We start from the raw sequence: 19,468 nt of genomic DNA on the forward strand, positions 1-19,468 counted from the left end.
TATCTTAGTTTTTGGATACAAATGAAAACTTTTTTTCTTTTTATCGCATGCATTTATTCCTCCACCAATGGAATCTGATTAGCTAAATAATCAGCTGTGGGAAAACAGAGAAAGGAATGTTTCCACAGCATATGCAATCCTTCACCACCCACTGCTGCGCTATCTAAAAGCAAGAGGAGTCAGCTCTGACAAGACAGACATTACATGAACGCCTCTTACTACCCAACCAACCTCAGGCTCACGGACTTGCAGGTGATATATTTTGCCTTTTCCAAGGACATATAACCACATCTGGATTTTTTTTTTTAAAAAAAAAAAAAGAATAAAGTTCAGTAAGTACAAACTTCAAAGTGTACACTGGTTGGTAGGAGGATACTTGGGAGTTGGCCATTTTTTCCAGCAACGGAGTGCTGTCAGTACAGTTCTCTAAAACCTGTCTTGTATGGAGTTGAGCTTTACTGCTCACTCTTGCTTTAATCCTGAGCATTTTACACAGGTCATCAAGAAGGATCAACATTTTTACAAACAGCTGTAACAACATTCTTACAAATAAACCCAAATCTCTGGACTTGGCCATTCTGAAGAACAGGCATTTCTGGACCCTCTTCTGGCAACCACATTCTGAAGTACCTAAGATGAATAGCTCCTCTCCTTTTCCCCGTCCCAGACTTAAAGGTTTAAAGTGGAATATTTCCATGGCATTTTAACTTAATATTAAAATGTAAAACTGTTTTGTGGCATCTGTTAGCCTTTTATCTTTATGAGTCTAAATCCACATACTGCGCTAAATTTCAAGGGCAAACTTCCTATTACTTTTAATGGAAATTTTGAGCAAATGCAAATCATACATTATCTCCCTATAAAGTATTCCATGGCAAAATCTGGATGTTTCACTACAAAGTAAAACCATAGTGGCTGAATGCCTTCAGTTGTACTATCCTGTTTACTCAGTAAATTCAACTTTCTATTAATGGGTAATACATTAAAAATGAATTAATCTATTGAAGCTATGGAAGCACTGCAAGTTCATGAATGTGGGCTCAATTTCTTATGCATAGCCATGTTTTCTTCAGATTTTACCAGAGAGGGCCTCAAAGCTATTGAAGATAGACAAGAATATCCAGGGGAAGCAGGGATGGGCAATAATTTTCTACCTTATAGTCTTAAAACTCAGGAAAATATGTATAAAAGACTTGTATAAAACACACTATTTTCTTTTTTGCATCCAATGTAGTGGTGAGTGAAGGATTAAATTTATATATAAATTCTATTTAAATGGTGGTATCCATAAATGCCTATCTTTGGAAATATATTTGATCCTTTGAGAAAAGAGTAAAGAGTTCTTAGTTCAGGTTTGACAGTGACTGCATACTCTGCAGCCTCTTTGGTTGGAAGGAGCATAACCCTGATAACCCTCCACATTGGGATGTAAGCATTGTAATATTTAGAAATTTAAAATACTTAGTTTTGATAGTAAAAATACCAAATTGATATGGGCCATTTGACATAACAGAATGTATTTCTCATTCATCTCCACTGAAGTAAAAAAGACACCTTATTTTCCTCTGTTTGCCTATGCCCATTTTCAAGTCTGAGAATCCATTTTAAAAATCATTATGATTTTAATTCTCTCAAGTCAAATTTCATGTAAGAAAACATCTAGAAAGGGAAAATAATTAATTTAAATCTAGACTTATTTCCATCTCTATATGTTTCCTTCATATCCCTAGTAACATGGAGGATGAATTGTAAGTACTATTATACATGCTTTGAAGTCGTGACTTATTTTTAAGGCAACAGGAATTGGTATATTTTCCAAACATATATATATATATATATTTTTTTTTTTCCCTGATTAACTGGTATTACTGTAATACTAAGCAAGGACTGTAAGTTTAGAACTGTAAGAATCACATTAGTTTTGGTGTAGTGCAAGCCATTAACTACACTGGCACTTACTGTGACCCTTTTTTTCCTCACTGCTTTGATCCCCATTTACTGCTGCATAATCAACTATATAATAGTGCCCCACAAAACAGAGAGCATAGTGGGTCACCCATGGCAAAGGATTAAGTGGCCAAAATGCAAGGGGTTCTTCTAAGTAGGAAGGTACAAGCCCATAGAGCCCAACATAGTGCTCAAGCTTTATTAAATTAGGTTTATGTTTAACCTAAATCATCACTGAAGTGATGAGCAAGTGCTATAATAAACAGTGGTGGTAACTGTGGTTAAACACGTTACATCAATATTTTACTGAAATCTGGACAAGCAAGATGGAACATATGGATAAATAAATATATTAAGCAATTTCCAAAGAAAGGATGACTGTTTCAACTCAGTAGTTTTCATCCTATTGTTTAAACTATGATTCTTCCTTAAAACAAAAGACTGGTGAAGTAATCCTAATGTAAAAATTGTGACCTAACTTAATCCCTGCTTCTTAAAAATAATGTTTTATATTTACATTAAGAGAATGCTGAAGTTTGTACTGTTATGTTAGCATAAAGGTGGTATTTCAGAACCAGTAAAGTTTGTATTCTTTTTAAAATATGAAACATTCCTAATTCTTCCTTTATCTTTATTGGAATCCCACTTGAATAAATGTGTGTAATGTAAACATGAAATAAAATGTAAGAAAAATTCTTCTAAATCTTCTCTAAAAGAAAATAAAGTACATAAAATTAAATTGCAAAATTCTCTTTCTTGCAACCTCCTACATACACTTGATGCATATAAGCACAACCATGGAAGAATGTATTTCCAAAGGGGAGAGAATCCATGCTCAGATATTATCTGGGAAAAATGCATTGAAATTCCTCTCTGATGAACAGACTTTTTCCTCCTCAGGGTGACCTCTACCTTCAGAATATGATGGTTTTATTATGATTAATAAATTTCATTTCCACAGAGGAAAGGAACAGTGCCAGCTTAAACTTAAAGCAAGTAGGTTTCTTTTTAAATGCTAATTTTTAAACACGCCCTTGCATGACACCAAATTTAGAAGCTCAGAAGGTTAGCAGAATAGATTCTGATTTTTCATGCTGAAAATAGCAAGGATTTAAACTATACTGTCACACTGAAAATCAGTAAACTAGTGTAGTCACATAGTCATTGGTTCATTTATTCACTATTATGCCAGTATACTTATTTCTCATTAAATTAGTGGCATTTAAATGCTTTGTGATAATTTGCCCTGGAAATATTCATTCTAGGTAAACAATTTACTAAAATTTAGAACATGCAAATAGCAAAGTTTTTAAAACAACTTCATAGTCGAGGTGATTATCTGTGTATTTTACAGAATATTAAATCAATGTATCAGTACCGATATGTGCACTTACAAATTCTTTACTCAGGAACACAACAGATGAACAATTGTGATGCACCAGTAATGTGAACGAGGTAAGTTTCACTATTTTTCAGTATGTCTAGAACAAGTATTCAGGACACAGCATGAAAAAACTTAATGTTTGCTAGCGTTTTGTTTTACTGGCACTGGTTTTTAAGTAGCTTGACCAACACCCTACTGGGAAATACTGGGGAAAAAAAAATCATCATTGCAATGCTAACATCTGTAGCATTATAGCAGCAAACTATTTACCAAAAAAGAAATCCTCATGTGCTCTTCTCTACTCAGGTTATGTGCCAATTTTTTCAATGATTTTCTGTAAAAGGTTTAAAGTTGCTTAAATACTATACAAAAGGATATTTTGTTTTGCCCACTGCACAAACAGAAAAAATAAATAAATAAAAATGGTAATTAAGAGACATTCATTTTAGTAGTGCCTTTGGAATTGAATCTCTTTCTTTAAATCATCAGTAATAGGCATTACTAGAGAGTCTTAAAAATAGGGAAGGTATGCCTTTCTCTAATTTTCAGTACCATTTTAGGTTTTTTAGTTCTTTGTTACTGTGGCTGTATTTTCATATACATCTAGGACAGACACTGGAGCTCTGATACTCACTGGAGACAGTTGGAAGATCCTTAATAACCTATCTACTATAGGGTTTAATGACAACATTAATAAAGAAAAAATCACACTATAAAGTATACACCAAGTTAAAACATTTTCCTTAGTTGTTCAAAAGCATAAAATGAGATTTTTTTTAAAAATTTTGTTTAAAGAATCTGATGTGCATAGATTTCTGAATACTATCACTTCCCCCCATTTTTTTAAGACTAGATATTGCTAGAAGAACTGTGGAAATTGATGATTCCATTCTTATATAAAAAGAGAAGTTAAAAATTTGATACTACCTCAGCCAGTGATCAAGTAAAAATTAAAACTGAAAATAATATAACAACCTAACTGCATGATCTCTTCCCTTGCTGCTTTCCATATTACAAGCAATGCATATGTATCCACTTGGAAGCTCATAGAAAATTTCTAACTCTTCACAATATTACCCATTTACTAGCTTTGATTTTAATTGAACAATCAAATCATAAAATTGCTGCTTCTTCAAACCTATATGTGTTGAGTCTTCAAAAAGTATAAACTTAAATTACACAAATACTAGTATTGCCACTTATTACTAAATTTTACAAAAAGGCAACTGAACGAGTCAGCCTTAGCTAGGTATGAAAAGGTAGAATACAATGCAGAGTGGTTCGGTATCCCTACCCTAACTGTTCACCTAGGAAATGAGTTCTATTGCAGGATGTGCCTCTTGCTGTTCACAGCTGGCATAAAAAGGGCAATCCAAATATTTCCTCCATCAGACCTTGATGCAGAATTGCAATAAAATTGTAGACAAAAGACATGAAGATTTCAGTGAAGCATTGGAAGGAATACAAGGAAAGTAAGTTACCTGGCCTTATCCAGATAAATGATTCCAGTAGCTAACCAACATGTGTTTTCTCTTGGTCACATGACTATTATGATACCAAAACCAGGTGACAGCAGCAGCAGGAGCTCCTTTGTATGCACACCAGTTACACAACATACTGCAGTATTTTAACCTCAGTTGGTCATCACTGTGCAGCAGTGGTAGTCCTTTCACTTAAAATTCTTTACTTATCAGCTTATGGTGTCCAAGGCATCTGCAGCCAAATATTTTTAATACTTTTGGATATTAATACCAAATAACTTTAGGCACTTAAGTCATATAACTGAGCAATGAGTCTCTCTAAATATCTCATAAGGAAATGAGGAAAGAAGTCTGTCCTAAGTTTTTACTTAATTCTGAGGAAAATGTTTGAAAACTGCTGATAAAAACAGTTTCCAGTCATTTTCCTTGATTGTAAAGGTTAAAAATGTTAAAATCCTCTATGAAAAGTTTTAAATGCATAATACCAAACATTAAGATAATTCTGCAGGAGCATAAAATATTCCTTTGCATATAATTTTCCTCTTCCACTACTGATAACGCTTTACAGTATTGTGATGTGCAGCAGAAAAAGACTTGGGAAGATGTAGTATAGACAGACGTAGCACAATGAAATAATGAAACTTCAAGGTATACTGCAGTGCTAACCTCCTGTATATATTGAAGACCATGCAGGATTTCCTGTTAGTATAGCATTAACATTCCTAGGTTTTCACAGAGATAAAAAGTGACCATAGTCTATAATGATAATCAATGATCATGATAATAATAAAAAATCATGATAATAATAAATCATGATAATAAATGATTTTAACAAAGGGATTTTTGTAAATACATTAATGATAACATTAGAAGCAGTCTACATTTTTCTTCCAGTTGGAGCCAGAAGAAATTTTAAAAGCCTATTCAGATGTATCTATATGCAGGGAAGAATTTCCAGCTCTTGATTTTATTTATGTAATATCTGAATTCGGCCAGATAATGATAATGCCCATTATTAATTCCCTCACTAATTATTGCTAATTGATGCATCCTTTGCAGAAATTTCCATCATTGATGTTCAGACATGATTTTTATTTTTATTTCTGAATGACAACCTACAGCTTTTTTTGAAGTCTGTTATATATTTACAGTCATCCAAAGTTGAGCTGCCACCATGTTAAACATTTTAAAAAATATGATTGATATCAGTCAATTTGCAGAAATATAGAAGTGCAACAAACTGCAGCACAGGTGACATCCCTCCTGAGCTGGCACTGAATCAGTACTATGGAACAACCCCAGGGACAGACCATACCTTAAAAACTCTGTCTCAAATTTCAGTCTTGCTGTCTGGATTTACAAATGGACAAAGGCAGATTCCACACAAGTGTGCACTCGATGTTTACTTAAAAATGTAAAATAATTATGTGCTACCAACAGCACCTTTTTGTATAACCTCTATACAACAAAAAGAGACTTCATTTATATACAAAAATAAAAAGCCACTGGGCAAACTGAGGCTTGCCATCAGGTGACACCTTGCCATCAGGTGACACAAACTGTTGTATTTCAAAGAAAAACAAGCATTTTTTATTATTATTATTTTTTAATTTGTACAGCATTTGTCTATTACTGCTGCTGTTATATTTTGTGGCAATAAACTCTAAATAAATTCTGATCTAGTTCAGTAACAAATACACCAGACAATTCTTACATTACATTCTAAAGCAGTCTTTTTTGCTTGTGTGTAAAGTTCAGTAGTACGCAGTAAAATTTTTGTTTGTTTAATGTTTTAAATGTTATATAATAACCTCATGATATTCATACTGAATCCTTGTTTATTTAATTTACTAGTATATAATCATACATACAGCACACACACAAACCACCTTTCATGTGTCCGGCTTTCAGTGTATGAGAAAAAATTCTGTTTGTTTCATTAAATAATAATAATTAAAAAAAAAAAAACAGTACAGGGGATGCACATATGCTTATATGCACTTGTTGAGGGCAAACACAGATTATTCACTATTTCTGTTTATCGAAGGAGCTTCACGTTGCAAATCCTCCATTTACAAATCACAGAAACTCAGCTTTACTTAATCTTGTCATGTTGTCACAATTGACTAGCCATGTGAACTGACCTAGAACTGTAAGCATAGGGAAGGCAAGCTGTCAAAGAGATAATGACAAAGATGCCAAAAAGGTCTGCCAGTGTTTTCAGTCAGTGAGAAAAGGAATTAATCAAATTTTAAGAAAGAAGAACAGAGAATAATCAAAGCATTTACTGATTTTTATCAACTGATCCAGTAGCTGAACATCCTTACCACACAACTACCAAGAGCAGTAACAGCAGTAACAAATAGAATTCCATGTAAGCACTATTTACAGCGGCAGTAAAGGGAAGTTTAAAGCACCAACACAAAGGACACTTGAATTTATAGAAGTTTAATAATGTGCATTAGTACAACATTCCCTAGTTTTTCCAGTGCAAAAGCTTCAATATCTGCTATTTTTCACAGGGAAAACCTGTAGAGGCTTAAATAAATACTAGCATAAAGACCTTACAAATGCTCCTTCATCTTAATTTTTTAATTCATCTGATTAGTGGTAGAGTTTAACATAATAATAAAAGCATCTTGTAGAAAATGGTTATTTTCCCAAATTGCTTCATGAAATGAAATCAAACCCATAGGCAGTGATACTAAGAAAGAAACCTCTCACAACTGAACCTATGTCGTTACACAGTAATTCAAAAAGGCTGATGCAAACCTCCCTAAAACTGCATTCTTTCCAAAGCAGCTTGTATAATATCTACTGTTTGGAAATTCCTTTGAAAGAGTATAATGTGATCAATGCCTCCCATCAGAAACCTAAATATGTCAATGAGATGTATGCAAGCATGTATGGCAAAATTTGACCAGATAAAATTATTTATGTACATAGCAGAGGTAGACCACAACAGCTACCTTACCCATTCTAAGCACTTTGTCAAATATTAATTTGCTTTTAAAGAAGTATATCCATATTTGCTATTGTTTCATGACTTAAATTTGCGGTAGTGTTAATGTTGACAGGTTAATGATAGTATACAGGAAAATTGCCATGACTTGAGCAATTGCCTTAATTAAAAATTGTCAATATTTTTTTCAAAGTATTTTGATAGTATAAATGTTTGCCTCTTCACACTGCCTTTTTTATGATATGTTTTTCCTAAATTGAAAATTTAACATTTCAGAATATTTAATTTGTTTTGGAGACTGTTTCTTTCTCCAAACGGAGGCCAAAAACTTAATGCAGGACTATCAACTTCTAAAGCTTTATAACACATTTCTGTTACACACACGCACACAATCCCGCCTCCTAGGGATGACTCTGCTCAAATATACAAATAAATACAGTTACAATTGGACATATATTATATCCACTTTCACCATACTTCATTTCAAATTCAGGTTTACATATACCTTTTCCTTTCTCTCTGTTATTTCAAAATCATAAATTGTATATACAGTTGGGAGAAAAAATAATATCAGCTGTGATGATATTATATAAATAATTTCACACTGGATTTTATTTTTGTTTGTAGATGGAAGTTGGATAAGCATTAGAAGTTGGATGAAGAAAGCAAGAGTGATGTAAATAGAGAATAATGATCCTGTTCCATTTTTACACAAAAATCATAAAATGCAATACGCAGGTACACCCTAGAATGAACTTGGTAAAGACACTAGAAAATATTTTTTTCTTTACAAACTATGAATTTTGACCTTATAAAGCTTAAAAGAAAACAATATATACTGAGCACTGATTTGAAAAAATAATTAAACACATTAAAGATTCAAAATGAAAAATGTTCTCTAACCGACATGTAAATAAACCATAGGTTTGCTCTGGGTTTCATTCTGATTTATAAGGAGACTGATAGGGTAAGATCCATTTTGCTTCCATCGGGCAGAAAACTCAGGATTAATTCTCCTCTAATATAACCACTGTCAGAGTTTAGCTAGAGGAAATTCTTCAGAGATCCTTGTTTAAAATTCAGTCATCAAACTGAAAGGAGGTTTCAGATAGTTTCCCTACCTCAGATCTAGTTTAGGTCTGTTTGCATACTCTTTAATCATGCCTGCCAGAGAAGATCTATCCCAGAAGCACAAAACTTCTCTTCTGAAGAGTAATTATTTTTAGCTTCAGAATGCACTGGATGCAAGAGCAAAATATTTTAAAATTTCCCATGAAAGGATCCCTCTGTCACACACTAGCATATCTTTTCTGTGTATAATGTTCATGCAAGAACAGATACACATACAGAAATAGAAATGTGTATATTGACACATTGGCAATAGCCTGTCATTTTGGTTTTCAAGATTACTTAATTCCTAAACTAGGAAAAATAATGTCATGTGGTTGAGGGTTATGTGTCCTCTGGCAGAAACGATAAAGCATTAGGAAGAGATGAGTGATTATTATCAGCAGAATCACCCAGAACTTCCCATTTCTATTTGATGGTAAAGTTCCAGCCAAAAACTTACTTGTTTTATCTGAAATCTACAAACACTTATATTCTTTACAAGGAAACAATACAAATGTATATATACTCACATTTCAAACATTGAGCATATTATCAGAACCTTCATCTTAAATCAAGTTTGCAAACACTTGAATTACTGTAATTGAGTTTAGAAGCACTACTAGCATATAAAATTGTATTGTAGGTGTATTGCATGCATCTGAAAAAACACATGACTGTCAGCTGCTGTTCTGAAAGATTATGTATCTATATTTACTTCATGTATTAAAACACAGAACATTAGATAAATTAGTTGAAAGTCAGCTTACAGATTTGAAAAACCAAACACAATTTTGGCAATTTGTACCATACAGAAATATGGGCTGGAGTATGATTGTTTTAATATAGCCAGAAGTCCTTTAAATTCTGTCACTAAAATTTAAATATACAAGAAACAGAAGATACAGGCTTGCTCCTTCAGATCATATAATAAAAAAGGCACCTACAGTTATCTATCATTAATATTTATCATACTGTCAGGAACATACCTAACAAAAACACCCTATTTATTGCAACAATTCAATAGAGGTAATTTACTGGTAAACTGAAAAGTTTTAGTAAATATACACAAAAGTCCATTTTCTTCTGTGTACAGTCCACTGAATTTACTGATGAACAAATTATTATATTATTGAATGGAATTCCAGAGTAGTGATATACAGAATATGTATAGTATAGCCTTGGATACATGAATTCTGTGTGATCTGAGGGAAAAAATGTCTACAGGTATAACTAATGCTTAGAAGGGTTCACTCTGCAAAAGAGGGAACTGTTTTCAGGACAAGAAAATTATTAAAGACCACATGTATGTGTCAAGAATTCCAAGTTCAAAAGTTGCTAAAATTAGTTTCTGTATACTTACTTAGCAAGGCATAGGTTTATGAATTAGTAGTCTAATGGGTAGTCAGCTCACTATAATCCAGAACAGAATAGGAAGCACAGGTGAAATAAATGAATGCCAAAATACAAATCTAGTGAGACCAAGAAAGTGTCAAATGTTCTCAAAATGTATTCTGCTAATAATTCGGGACTCTGAAAAATTCATATTTTTTTTTTTTAAAGGAAGAACTTTTCAGATTACCAAAAATGCTGTGGCTACCATACAAATTATTACAATCTCAGCATATTGTGGCTTTAGCTATGGTCTTCCTTTTCATAAATACATGTTTTTTATTTGTTTCTCTGTAGGTCACTCTAGAATAAGCAGAAAACTCATCACCTTTATTTCTGCTAATGTACAACCCTGTATAAATAAACATTTCTTAATACCAACATTTTGTTCACACTATATATCCTTTCATCCTTCAATACACACAGCTCCATGAACTCAGCAGATTTTTTTGCATAACGCTATCAGCAGAATACGGCCCAAAACTGTTACTAATTATTTTGGCTTTTGATTTCCTTATGTAGCGACATAACATCATCCTTACCTGTATTAAGACTAAGATCATTCAACATCTATTGCTTAAAAGACATTAAATCCCTTGACACATCTGATATAAATTACCATTAGTAAATACTTTTTGAAAACATTTTTCATTCTTCTGTACCCATGGCTTACAACATGATAGTATACCAGCAAAGCAGCTAAGACTTTTTACTTACTAGAGAGTGATCCTCTGAAGACACAGACCCTCTCTCCCACTATCTTATCCATAGGATAGACTTTGTGAGTGCTTTAGGGTCTGCAGTACCCTTGTGGGCAATATTTGCCCCCAAAGAGTTGAAAAGAAAACTGTTAAATCTATAGCACTTACAATGTCCTACATAGATCTAACTATCTCTATCTAACTTACTCTTTTCATTAGTTTGGTTTGTTTTGACTTTTTTTTAAGTCACAATCTTGATTGTACTGCACATTAAGTTTTTGTGAGAAGGCTTAACAGATCCTTACTTTTCTAGGCCACATAGTATTTAAACTGGAAATAAAACACCAAAGTCAGCAAAATAACCTAATGTCTTTTATATGGCAGAACCTAAAGACTCAAGCTACAAATTAATGTAACTATTCCAAAAATTTATATTATGGACTTTCCTATGCTTTCTCTTACGATTAAATGCAGCATGTGAAAAAGGATATTGAGACCTGGATGGATGCATCAAGAAGTATCAATGATTGTTACCTGCAGAGGTGTTACAAGAAATTTCATCTGCTGCAACGAAGACGAATTGATTTCTGCAAGAGAAGATAAAATTCACAATACTGCTTGCTGACTGGGAAATGTGCTAGCTGCCAATTGACTTGATGTTTACAGATGGGGTAGGGTAAGGGTGCTTAATTTTAATGAATGTAGCAAGAAAAAGTGTTGACGTATTTCAGTACTATAGAGTTTATAGTGATCATGAGGTAGACATGCTGGTATCTTTTAAATGAAATAATGGTGACATTTGGGTATGGACTATGTACAAACTCTTGCATTGGAAGCTTCATGTTCAGTGTTACAGATATGTCATGTCAATATATTTATGAAGTCTAACAAAAATCAAATTATATTTATATTGATATAGCTATTAAAGGGCTCTAATGGAAACATGTAAAAAGTGATAAGTTTTTAAAAAAATGCAATTTACTTCATATATCTTAAAGGAGAATATTGAAAGTAAAATAACTTTATATGTCTAGATATGATTGCAATCAGAAAATGAATTTTCTGTTATTTATATATAAAAAAGGACATAGTATATTTTCATATACTGTCATCCAAAGACATACAAAAGTGTTTTTTTCAGAATCTTATGAGAATAAACTAGAGGTATAAGCAATTTAATATAAGCCTTCTCTTGCAAAATTCTTTTTTTTTTTTTTAAACCAGGTAACATAAAAAGAGAAATGCTAAATACAGTAGTATTTCAAAATCTAGGAAACTCCGTTATAGTAGAAATCCCAATTTGCCCTTTTTGAAGTCAAAGCAAACAGGATATAGGTTAATGGAAACTATATTTAAGGATTAACATCAAGTGATTCCTTTATATGCATATGCATAGCTTCCTTGGATGATGTTTGTGTTGTGCAGGAGTAGTAAAGAACACGGGTGAAATTAGTTGAGTGCTAGTTTGCTCTGAATTGCAGCTAGCTTCTCCAGCCTGCACTGCACGGTGAAAAACAGTTTTGCACAGCTTTAATGCAAGAGTCTACCAAATAAGAACTAGAAGGAACTACAACTATCTCGTACTGAGGACTATTGGAAAACTCAATTCTGTAAAATAATGAAAACTCTGTCAAGCATTAAATGCTCTGAAGCTCCTATTGAAAACTATTCAGTTCAGGAGCAAACATCTCCTAGGTGTAACAGAATCTTGAAGACCTAAGTGAAAAACAGCTATTTCTATTACTTCACCTCCAATGTATTAAACACATTTGAAATTCTAGTTTAAAAATCTGTGAATCTTGTTACTTAAAAATTCATATGTTGAAAAACAAAGAAACAAAACAAAACCAAGGAATCTGTAATCCATACTACAGGGACAGGAGTTGATTAAGAACAAAAGCGGTAGCTTCTTATTGCCTCTATCTCAAGAGTTACTAGCACCTATCATCTAGCATCAATGAACATAGTGACCAAATTGTATTTTTCATCTAATTCCTTCATTTTCAATTGGATGTACAGATTGGTAGTTTTGTTCTTTATTTTGTCATCTACAGCAATTTAACAAGCTAATGAGATCTATCTTCTACATAATCTTAAAAAGATATATATATATTTAAAAAATGAAAGGGGATAAATTTATTATAATAAATACAAAGCTACTCCGTATTTCATAAATAGCATACTTTGTCACTGTAGTTAACTCATACCACCTCTTTTATTATCACCTCTTGTGATAATTACATATAAAGAAACAGATTTTTTTCCTAATAAGAAGCAATTCAGACTTACCAGCTACTGGCATACAGAAAATCCTTTTCATTTATGTCTGTGAAGTTATAAAACTGTCTTTTCATCTAATGAAAACAGCCACAAAAGTGGCTGAGAAAGTCTTTTTCTTTGTCTCAATTCAGAACATGTGTTCTCATGCAACATTGACTCACAGATGCTATATCTTCAGATGCCAAAGTACAGAATTATCCGTAAGAATAATATGCTGGTTTTGTTATTTACAGCACAGCAGAACACTAACTTCTATTTGTTTTTGTTTGTTTGGAACCACAGATGCTACTGAAACTGCTCTAAATTCTCACCTTTTATTACCAACTCTCAATAATTACTGGTAGAAAATGCATTTTAAACAAAATTAACCCAAAGTGATACCTATCAAAAAAAAAAAATCTACCCAAAACATTCCCTGTTATACTGCTTCAATTTACATACGGACATAGTATCTTTGCTATATTTTGCTTTTGTAAAATTTATTTAACAACTCTACAAATCAAATTTGAAAATAAGGAAGAAGTTGCATATTATTGCACACAGGAACTGTGAGAATTAAAATGTTACTGTATTAATCTATGGGAAGATAAGACTAAATTGTGGTAATATCTATTTGTTACTGGTAACAATTTAAAGCACTTGTTTAGTAGCTTGATGGCTTTAATGTTTTTACAGAGACAGGTTTATTATTTAGCTAAATTTTGTACTATTATTTACATAGACTAGAGGAAGAACTGAGAATCAGAGGTTCATGCATCTCACTTGCTGTCCAAAGGACATATTATTCCTTAGTGTGGAGAACCCTTAATTTACAGGACTCCTGAGTTCAGCTGACCCAATGATGCATCATATTCCATTTATCTTACAGCATATGAAAAGCAGACCTGGAAAAGGGCAGCTAACCTAACCCAGTCCTTTGAAAATGTATGATTGTTTCCTTAAAAGACCAATTATAAGCACTAACTGCAGTGAGTGTACAAGGCTTAACCTCATGAGTAAGGTATGGTGGAAATTCAAGATGCATTTTAGGTTGTTTTAATGTTGCTCATCATTTCTACACTTTCTGTTGACTCAAAAAGGTTTTATATATATATATATATGTAGAGTCCAACTTTATTATAAGTCCTACTCAATCTTTAAGATACAGAATTGTTTCCATGAATTTAATTTATGTGTCAACAATGAAGGCAAAGGACAGAATTTTTAGTGCTCATTGTTTTGTATTTCAGGTGTAAAAAACCCAAATATTTAAAATCAAGAGGACTTTTTTTTTCTTTTCTTTAAATATATATTTTTAAAGTGTTACTAGTTGTTAGTGAAATAAACTGCCAAATTGAAAGAGTAACATGAGAAATACATTTATCCGATGTATACATTCAAGATGCCAGATATTCCCACCCTGGGCTAAATGCAATCCTTTTAAGTGCCAGAGCAGTACCCTTAAACAGTTTGAGCTCTCTGATGTAAACCTAGACAGCGTGGGTCACAAAAATGTACTTCTGGGTCTCAAAATGGCCATATTCCATCTGAGCACCTATTTCCCAAGGGCAAATGCTTATGCGTGACGTTAGTTCTCCTATTTCTATATATCAATTTCTTGTTTCTTCTAGTAAATTGAGAACTACCACAGATTTTTACCAGTATGGTAATAAAGATGTTTTTAAAGTCAGAAAGAAGTGTTTAACATTCAATATATTTCTTGAGTTAGAACAGAAACAGAGGAAGAGGACAGCAAATCTAATATTGAGTGATTTTTATGTTTGCTCTTACTTTGGGGTAGTTATTGAGCCTGCATTATTCCAGTTTTCAAACAGGTTCAGCAATGTTCTATTTTCCTCTGCTCTTTCCTCTTGCCAAGATGGTGCATCTATCCATTTTCAGGAAGATTTATTTACAGTCTTGCTTCTGACATGTGACCTTTAGCTGTGCTGAAGTTATACAGAAAAAAAAAAAAACTTCCATACATTTAATTCTAAAGCATACTGACCTAATATGGAAGTTACATGCATATCAAAACTGAATTTAAATAAGACCCTGTATGTGAAATTTAGTAGAACCATGTCAACAATTTGCAATTACTGTGTAGTATTTTTAGCTTGTATTTCTACAGAAGTCTCTTCTGTAAGCATGTTTCAATAGTTCTGACTGCTTTTTCCACTCACTTTTAATCTATGTTCTCTGGGAGTTAGTTTCGAGTTTGTGATACCTGATATTCCAGTCACCTTACAGAGTATATGGTCCTTCAGGAAAAAATTACAATATTAACAGAATTTCTGTTTAACAAACATTTATGACTTTTCTTCAAACTTTTCTAAAAATTCCTTAATGTTTTTCATCCTTGTAAAGACTAATACCAACAAGATCAGTTATTTGAATGACAAGTAGATACCAGAATAGACAGAGGCATTCTTGCTTAAACCAGAATGGTATCTTTGATACAATACTGGAACGTTAGGTTCCTTCACATATAGAAAATTGGGAGCTTCTCCTCACTGAGAAAACAATGTGAAACTTTTCTCAGATGCTGCACTACATAAATACCAAAATTCTGATAATTCATTTACACATAAATATATAGAATTATTATCATATTCTCTGTATCTAATTAGACAAAATGTTTATTTTAAATGTCTGTGGCATCTTAAAGTAAAACGGAGCTTAGAAACAGCAGCATCTTACAATGGAGACTCTGTGGTACAGTACAAAAATAACTGATCTTGTCTGACCCATAGACAATTTGGCATTTTTGCTAGTATGAAAATTCAGGACATGGAAGTGAAAGATATCAAGAGATTCAGAGAATGGATCCTAGACACATTTTTTATTTTTTTTATATTTTATATATATTTTTATATATATATTTATGATTTGAGGGATCTAAACAGTATGGAGCACAAATCCAGGATAATTTCAGGAGAGAAATCTCTGAGTGCTCCCCCTAACAGTTTCCTTAAATTTGCCCCAGCTTGAGAAAGGAAATGCTCTTCGTGCTTTGCCTGCACTGCTACATATTCTTAAAAGAGCATCAAACTACTACTACGTTTTTCTTCCTGCAGTCATTGGTCCTGATATTTTTTCATAGGTACAAACGTATGTGCAGCTCTGTGTCTTGGGAAATTTATATACTTAGGTGACTGTGGATTAAGAGCCTGTTTGCAGGGCACATGTGACAAACTACCAAGTGTTGCCTGTGTCCTTTCTTCTCCCTAAAAGACTAGGTGACAATTGAATTTTCATCTAAAAATTTAAAAACGTAAAAGAAATCACAATACCCTAACATACAATGGTTATGTTTTATATACCAGAATTCTTGGACTTTACTTTCTAACTTCACAAACTAGACAAGAATCATTTTGCTTAATACAGAGGTGCAGCCCCCTCACAACAGAACAGTTGAGCAACTGCTAAAAAGAGCGCAGAGCCATGGAAGAGAGGAAATTAAGATGAAATAAAACACAATACTGAACAGAAGTTACAGTGGGAAGATTTAAACTACATGTAATCAGTGACCATCATGGGGTTTGCAAACACAGGCAGTATTTAGATGTCATGGATCAGAACCTCAGCTGGTAATATTGATGCAGCTTAGCAGAAAGCACTGACTTCACTGAAGATATTCCAACTTCAACTCTCCAAGGATTGGGTGCTAGCTATATAGTATAGCAATGATTTTCCCCAGAGGTACTATATAAGGTGAATCTATATATTTCTCCATTCTATTATTAAAGATACCTTATTTTTTCTTAATGTCTAAACTTTAAGACTTCAGCGTTCTTCTAGGACTCTTATGTTGAGGGTTCTTCCATTATAAATTATATCATAGCTAACAGTTGGCTGGTTGAAAAGTTTCAGAATTTCCCTCTAAAATAATTTTGTGAAGTCTTCCCCAATTCCTTCATTCTGATGTCCTAAATTTAAATATTTAGACCATTAAATAGTTTAAACATTGATATTAAAATAACTATAAGGAGTTTGATTTTGCTATTATTGTGCTTTATATTCCCATTTCTGTAAGATCAAAGTACATTATCACACTCAGAGCATTTGAATCACAACACAAAGAAAACTAAACAACTTTACAGCCATACCCATAAATTATATTAAAGTAAAAATAAAACCATAAATGGAAAGTATTTCATGATGTATTCATTCAGTGGTATCAAGTTTCAACAGCACTAGTCATAACTTGGATGACTTGATGTGCCTTAGGAAAGTATATTTTACTTTTAGACTAAGTTCTTCAATGCCAGTTTCTTTTCACCTATGCAATTTTTTTTCACCCTAATTACTAACAATGATACAAAGGGGAAAATCAGGTATTCTACTTTCACTTGGGCATTCTGTTTTAGCGTGAAAAGATAATGCATCTCCCACTTCTTTCATTCCTGACCTTTTAATTCAATGCTCGTTTCCGAAATTTTTAGGCAGGCCTTGAGAGCGTATGGAATAAATCCCTGCATCAAAATAAATTAACATTGCTACTTCTGTAAATATTACCCCCCAGAAAAAGGATAAGCTCATCTTGGTTGCCCAAACAAAGGCATCTGGTCCATTGGCCATGACTCGGCTGCCACTCCAGAAGATCAAGTGTCACGTCTACCTGTGTGGGTGTCCCACATGCCCTAGAGTGTCTCAGATGGTGTGAGATGTCTGCTTTCAGGTGGCTTAACCAAGCCCGTGATTGGATTGCCAGGTCAGGCAATTAAATTAGCACTTCTGCATTGCACAGGACATTTCAGCATGATTTATCCAATGACAGGATGCCTCACAGAATTCAGACTGCCAAAGGCTGCAGGAGACAGGAAAGTTAACAACTCTCTCTCGTTAAGGTTTCTCCTAGCTACAGTCACATAACTTCCTTAACAGCGATAATTCGCTTTAATACCAGAAAGCACTTTTGCAATTGTGAAAAACACATTTTCAAGATAAAAAAAAAAATAAAAAATGTATATATAATAAGAAAAAATCCCTAACTCTTCTGGACACTAACTGAAAGGTGCATTCTTCAAGACCTGTGATATGCTTGTATTAAATTATTTATTTAGAGAAAAAAGAAATAGTTAAGAGAAAAATGGTCAACAGATCATAACTTATATATCGAGGATTCACCCAGGACAAGAATATTTTTTAGTCCTGTTACTGAATTAAAGCAACTAAGGAATTTACTCAAACACTGTAAGGTGAGAGACCCCTTTTAGCATAGCCTAATGTTAATGCTGTACGGTGCATTAGGGAACCAACTGCATACACTGTAGATACAACTCTTCAAACTTCTTCTTTCTCTCCTCCCATTAACCCTTGAAAACTGTATAATGAATTAATTTTTAGCAAATTGGCTCTATACTTTGGAACTTACTATTGCTGCCAAAAATATTTTTAATATGTTGCCAAAATCTTGATCAATCTCTCACATCATAACCCATGGAATTTCTATAGACCTTTCACCAGTATTTTAAATCTGCACATACCTAGTTCCAGATTTATGTATTTTTTAAAATCAGAGCTAAACAAATATGCCTTGCTCTAATTCATATTATCTGCTGTATCCATGGAATTTCTCTATGTATGAAGGAGTATATAATATAACATAATATACATAAATATTATTAATAAGATCATAAACAGTTTTAAACTGCACATTTATCTGCAAGAGGAACACAGATTTTTAAATGGATCTTAACATTTTTAAGTGAAACCTAAAACTAACAGGCAAAATTCTGAACTCAGCATGTAACAGCAGAATTGATACTGATTTCAGTGGCATAACTGCTTTAAGATTGGCCATTTCCTATGATTAATACATTCTACACACTTAAAGTAAATCCTTACTTCAAGAACCAATCCTGTACTTTAACTTTAGAAGTGCTCAGTGTCAGCAATCTAAACTAAAGTCAGTATGATCGAGGACTGCAAAATTAATGCTATTTTTAAGTTTTATACATGAAAATTTTGTTTACTACTCTATTTTGAGCATATTTTTTACTCTTTTTAGGGCAAACACTACAGAATTTTCTAGTCTGCCTAGTGTAAAGAATCAGTCTTTTATACAGTAAAGTATATGACAAAATATAAAATTGGGGGGGATTTATTCTTTATGTACGTCAAAAAATGTATCGTTCAGAGTTTATATTTATTTCTGATTTCCCAACTATTATTACAGTTTACTAGTAAATGTCATTTTATCCACAATTCTATTTGACCAGTCTCCTAACAT

At 32.9% G+C, this 19,468-nt stretch overlaps 1 protein-coding gene across 25 annotated transcripts in view; it reads right to left on the reverse strand.

The window, feature by feature from the left end:
• The window catches only part of RBFOX1 (RNA binding fox-1 homolog 1), an 875,363-nt gene that overhangs the window by 4,135 nt on the left and 851,760 nt on the right, over positions 1-19,468 (reverse strand). For 7 of the 25 annotated variants that reach the window (XM_083800083.1, XM_083800077.1, XM_083800074.1 and 4 more), the window contains one exon: positions 11,509-11,561. The exons of the other annotated variants lie outside the window; for them this stretch is intronic. In XM_083800083.1, the coding sequence (XP_083656209.1) occupies positions 11,509-11,561 (53 nt within the window). The remainder of the gene's footprint in view (positions 1-11,508; positions 11,562-19,468) is intronic. 25 annotated transcript variants of the gene reach the window in all.

Source organism: Anser anser, assembly GCF_964211835.1.
Source record: "Anser anser genome assembly, chromosome: 15".
NCBI lineage: Eukaryota > Metazoa > Chordata > Aves > Anseriformes > Anatidae > Anser > Anser anser.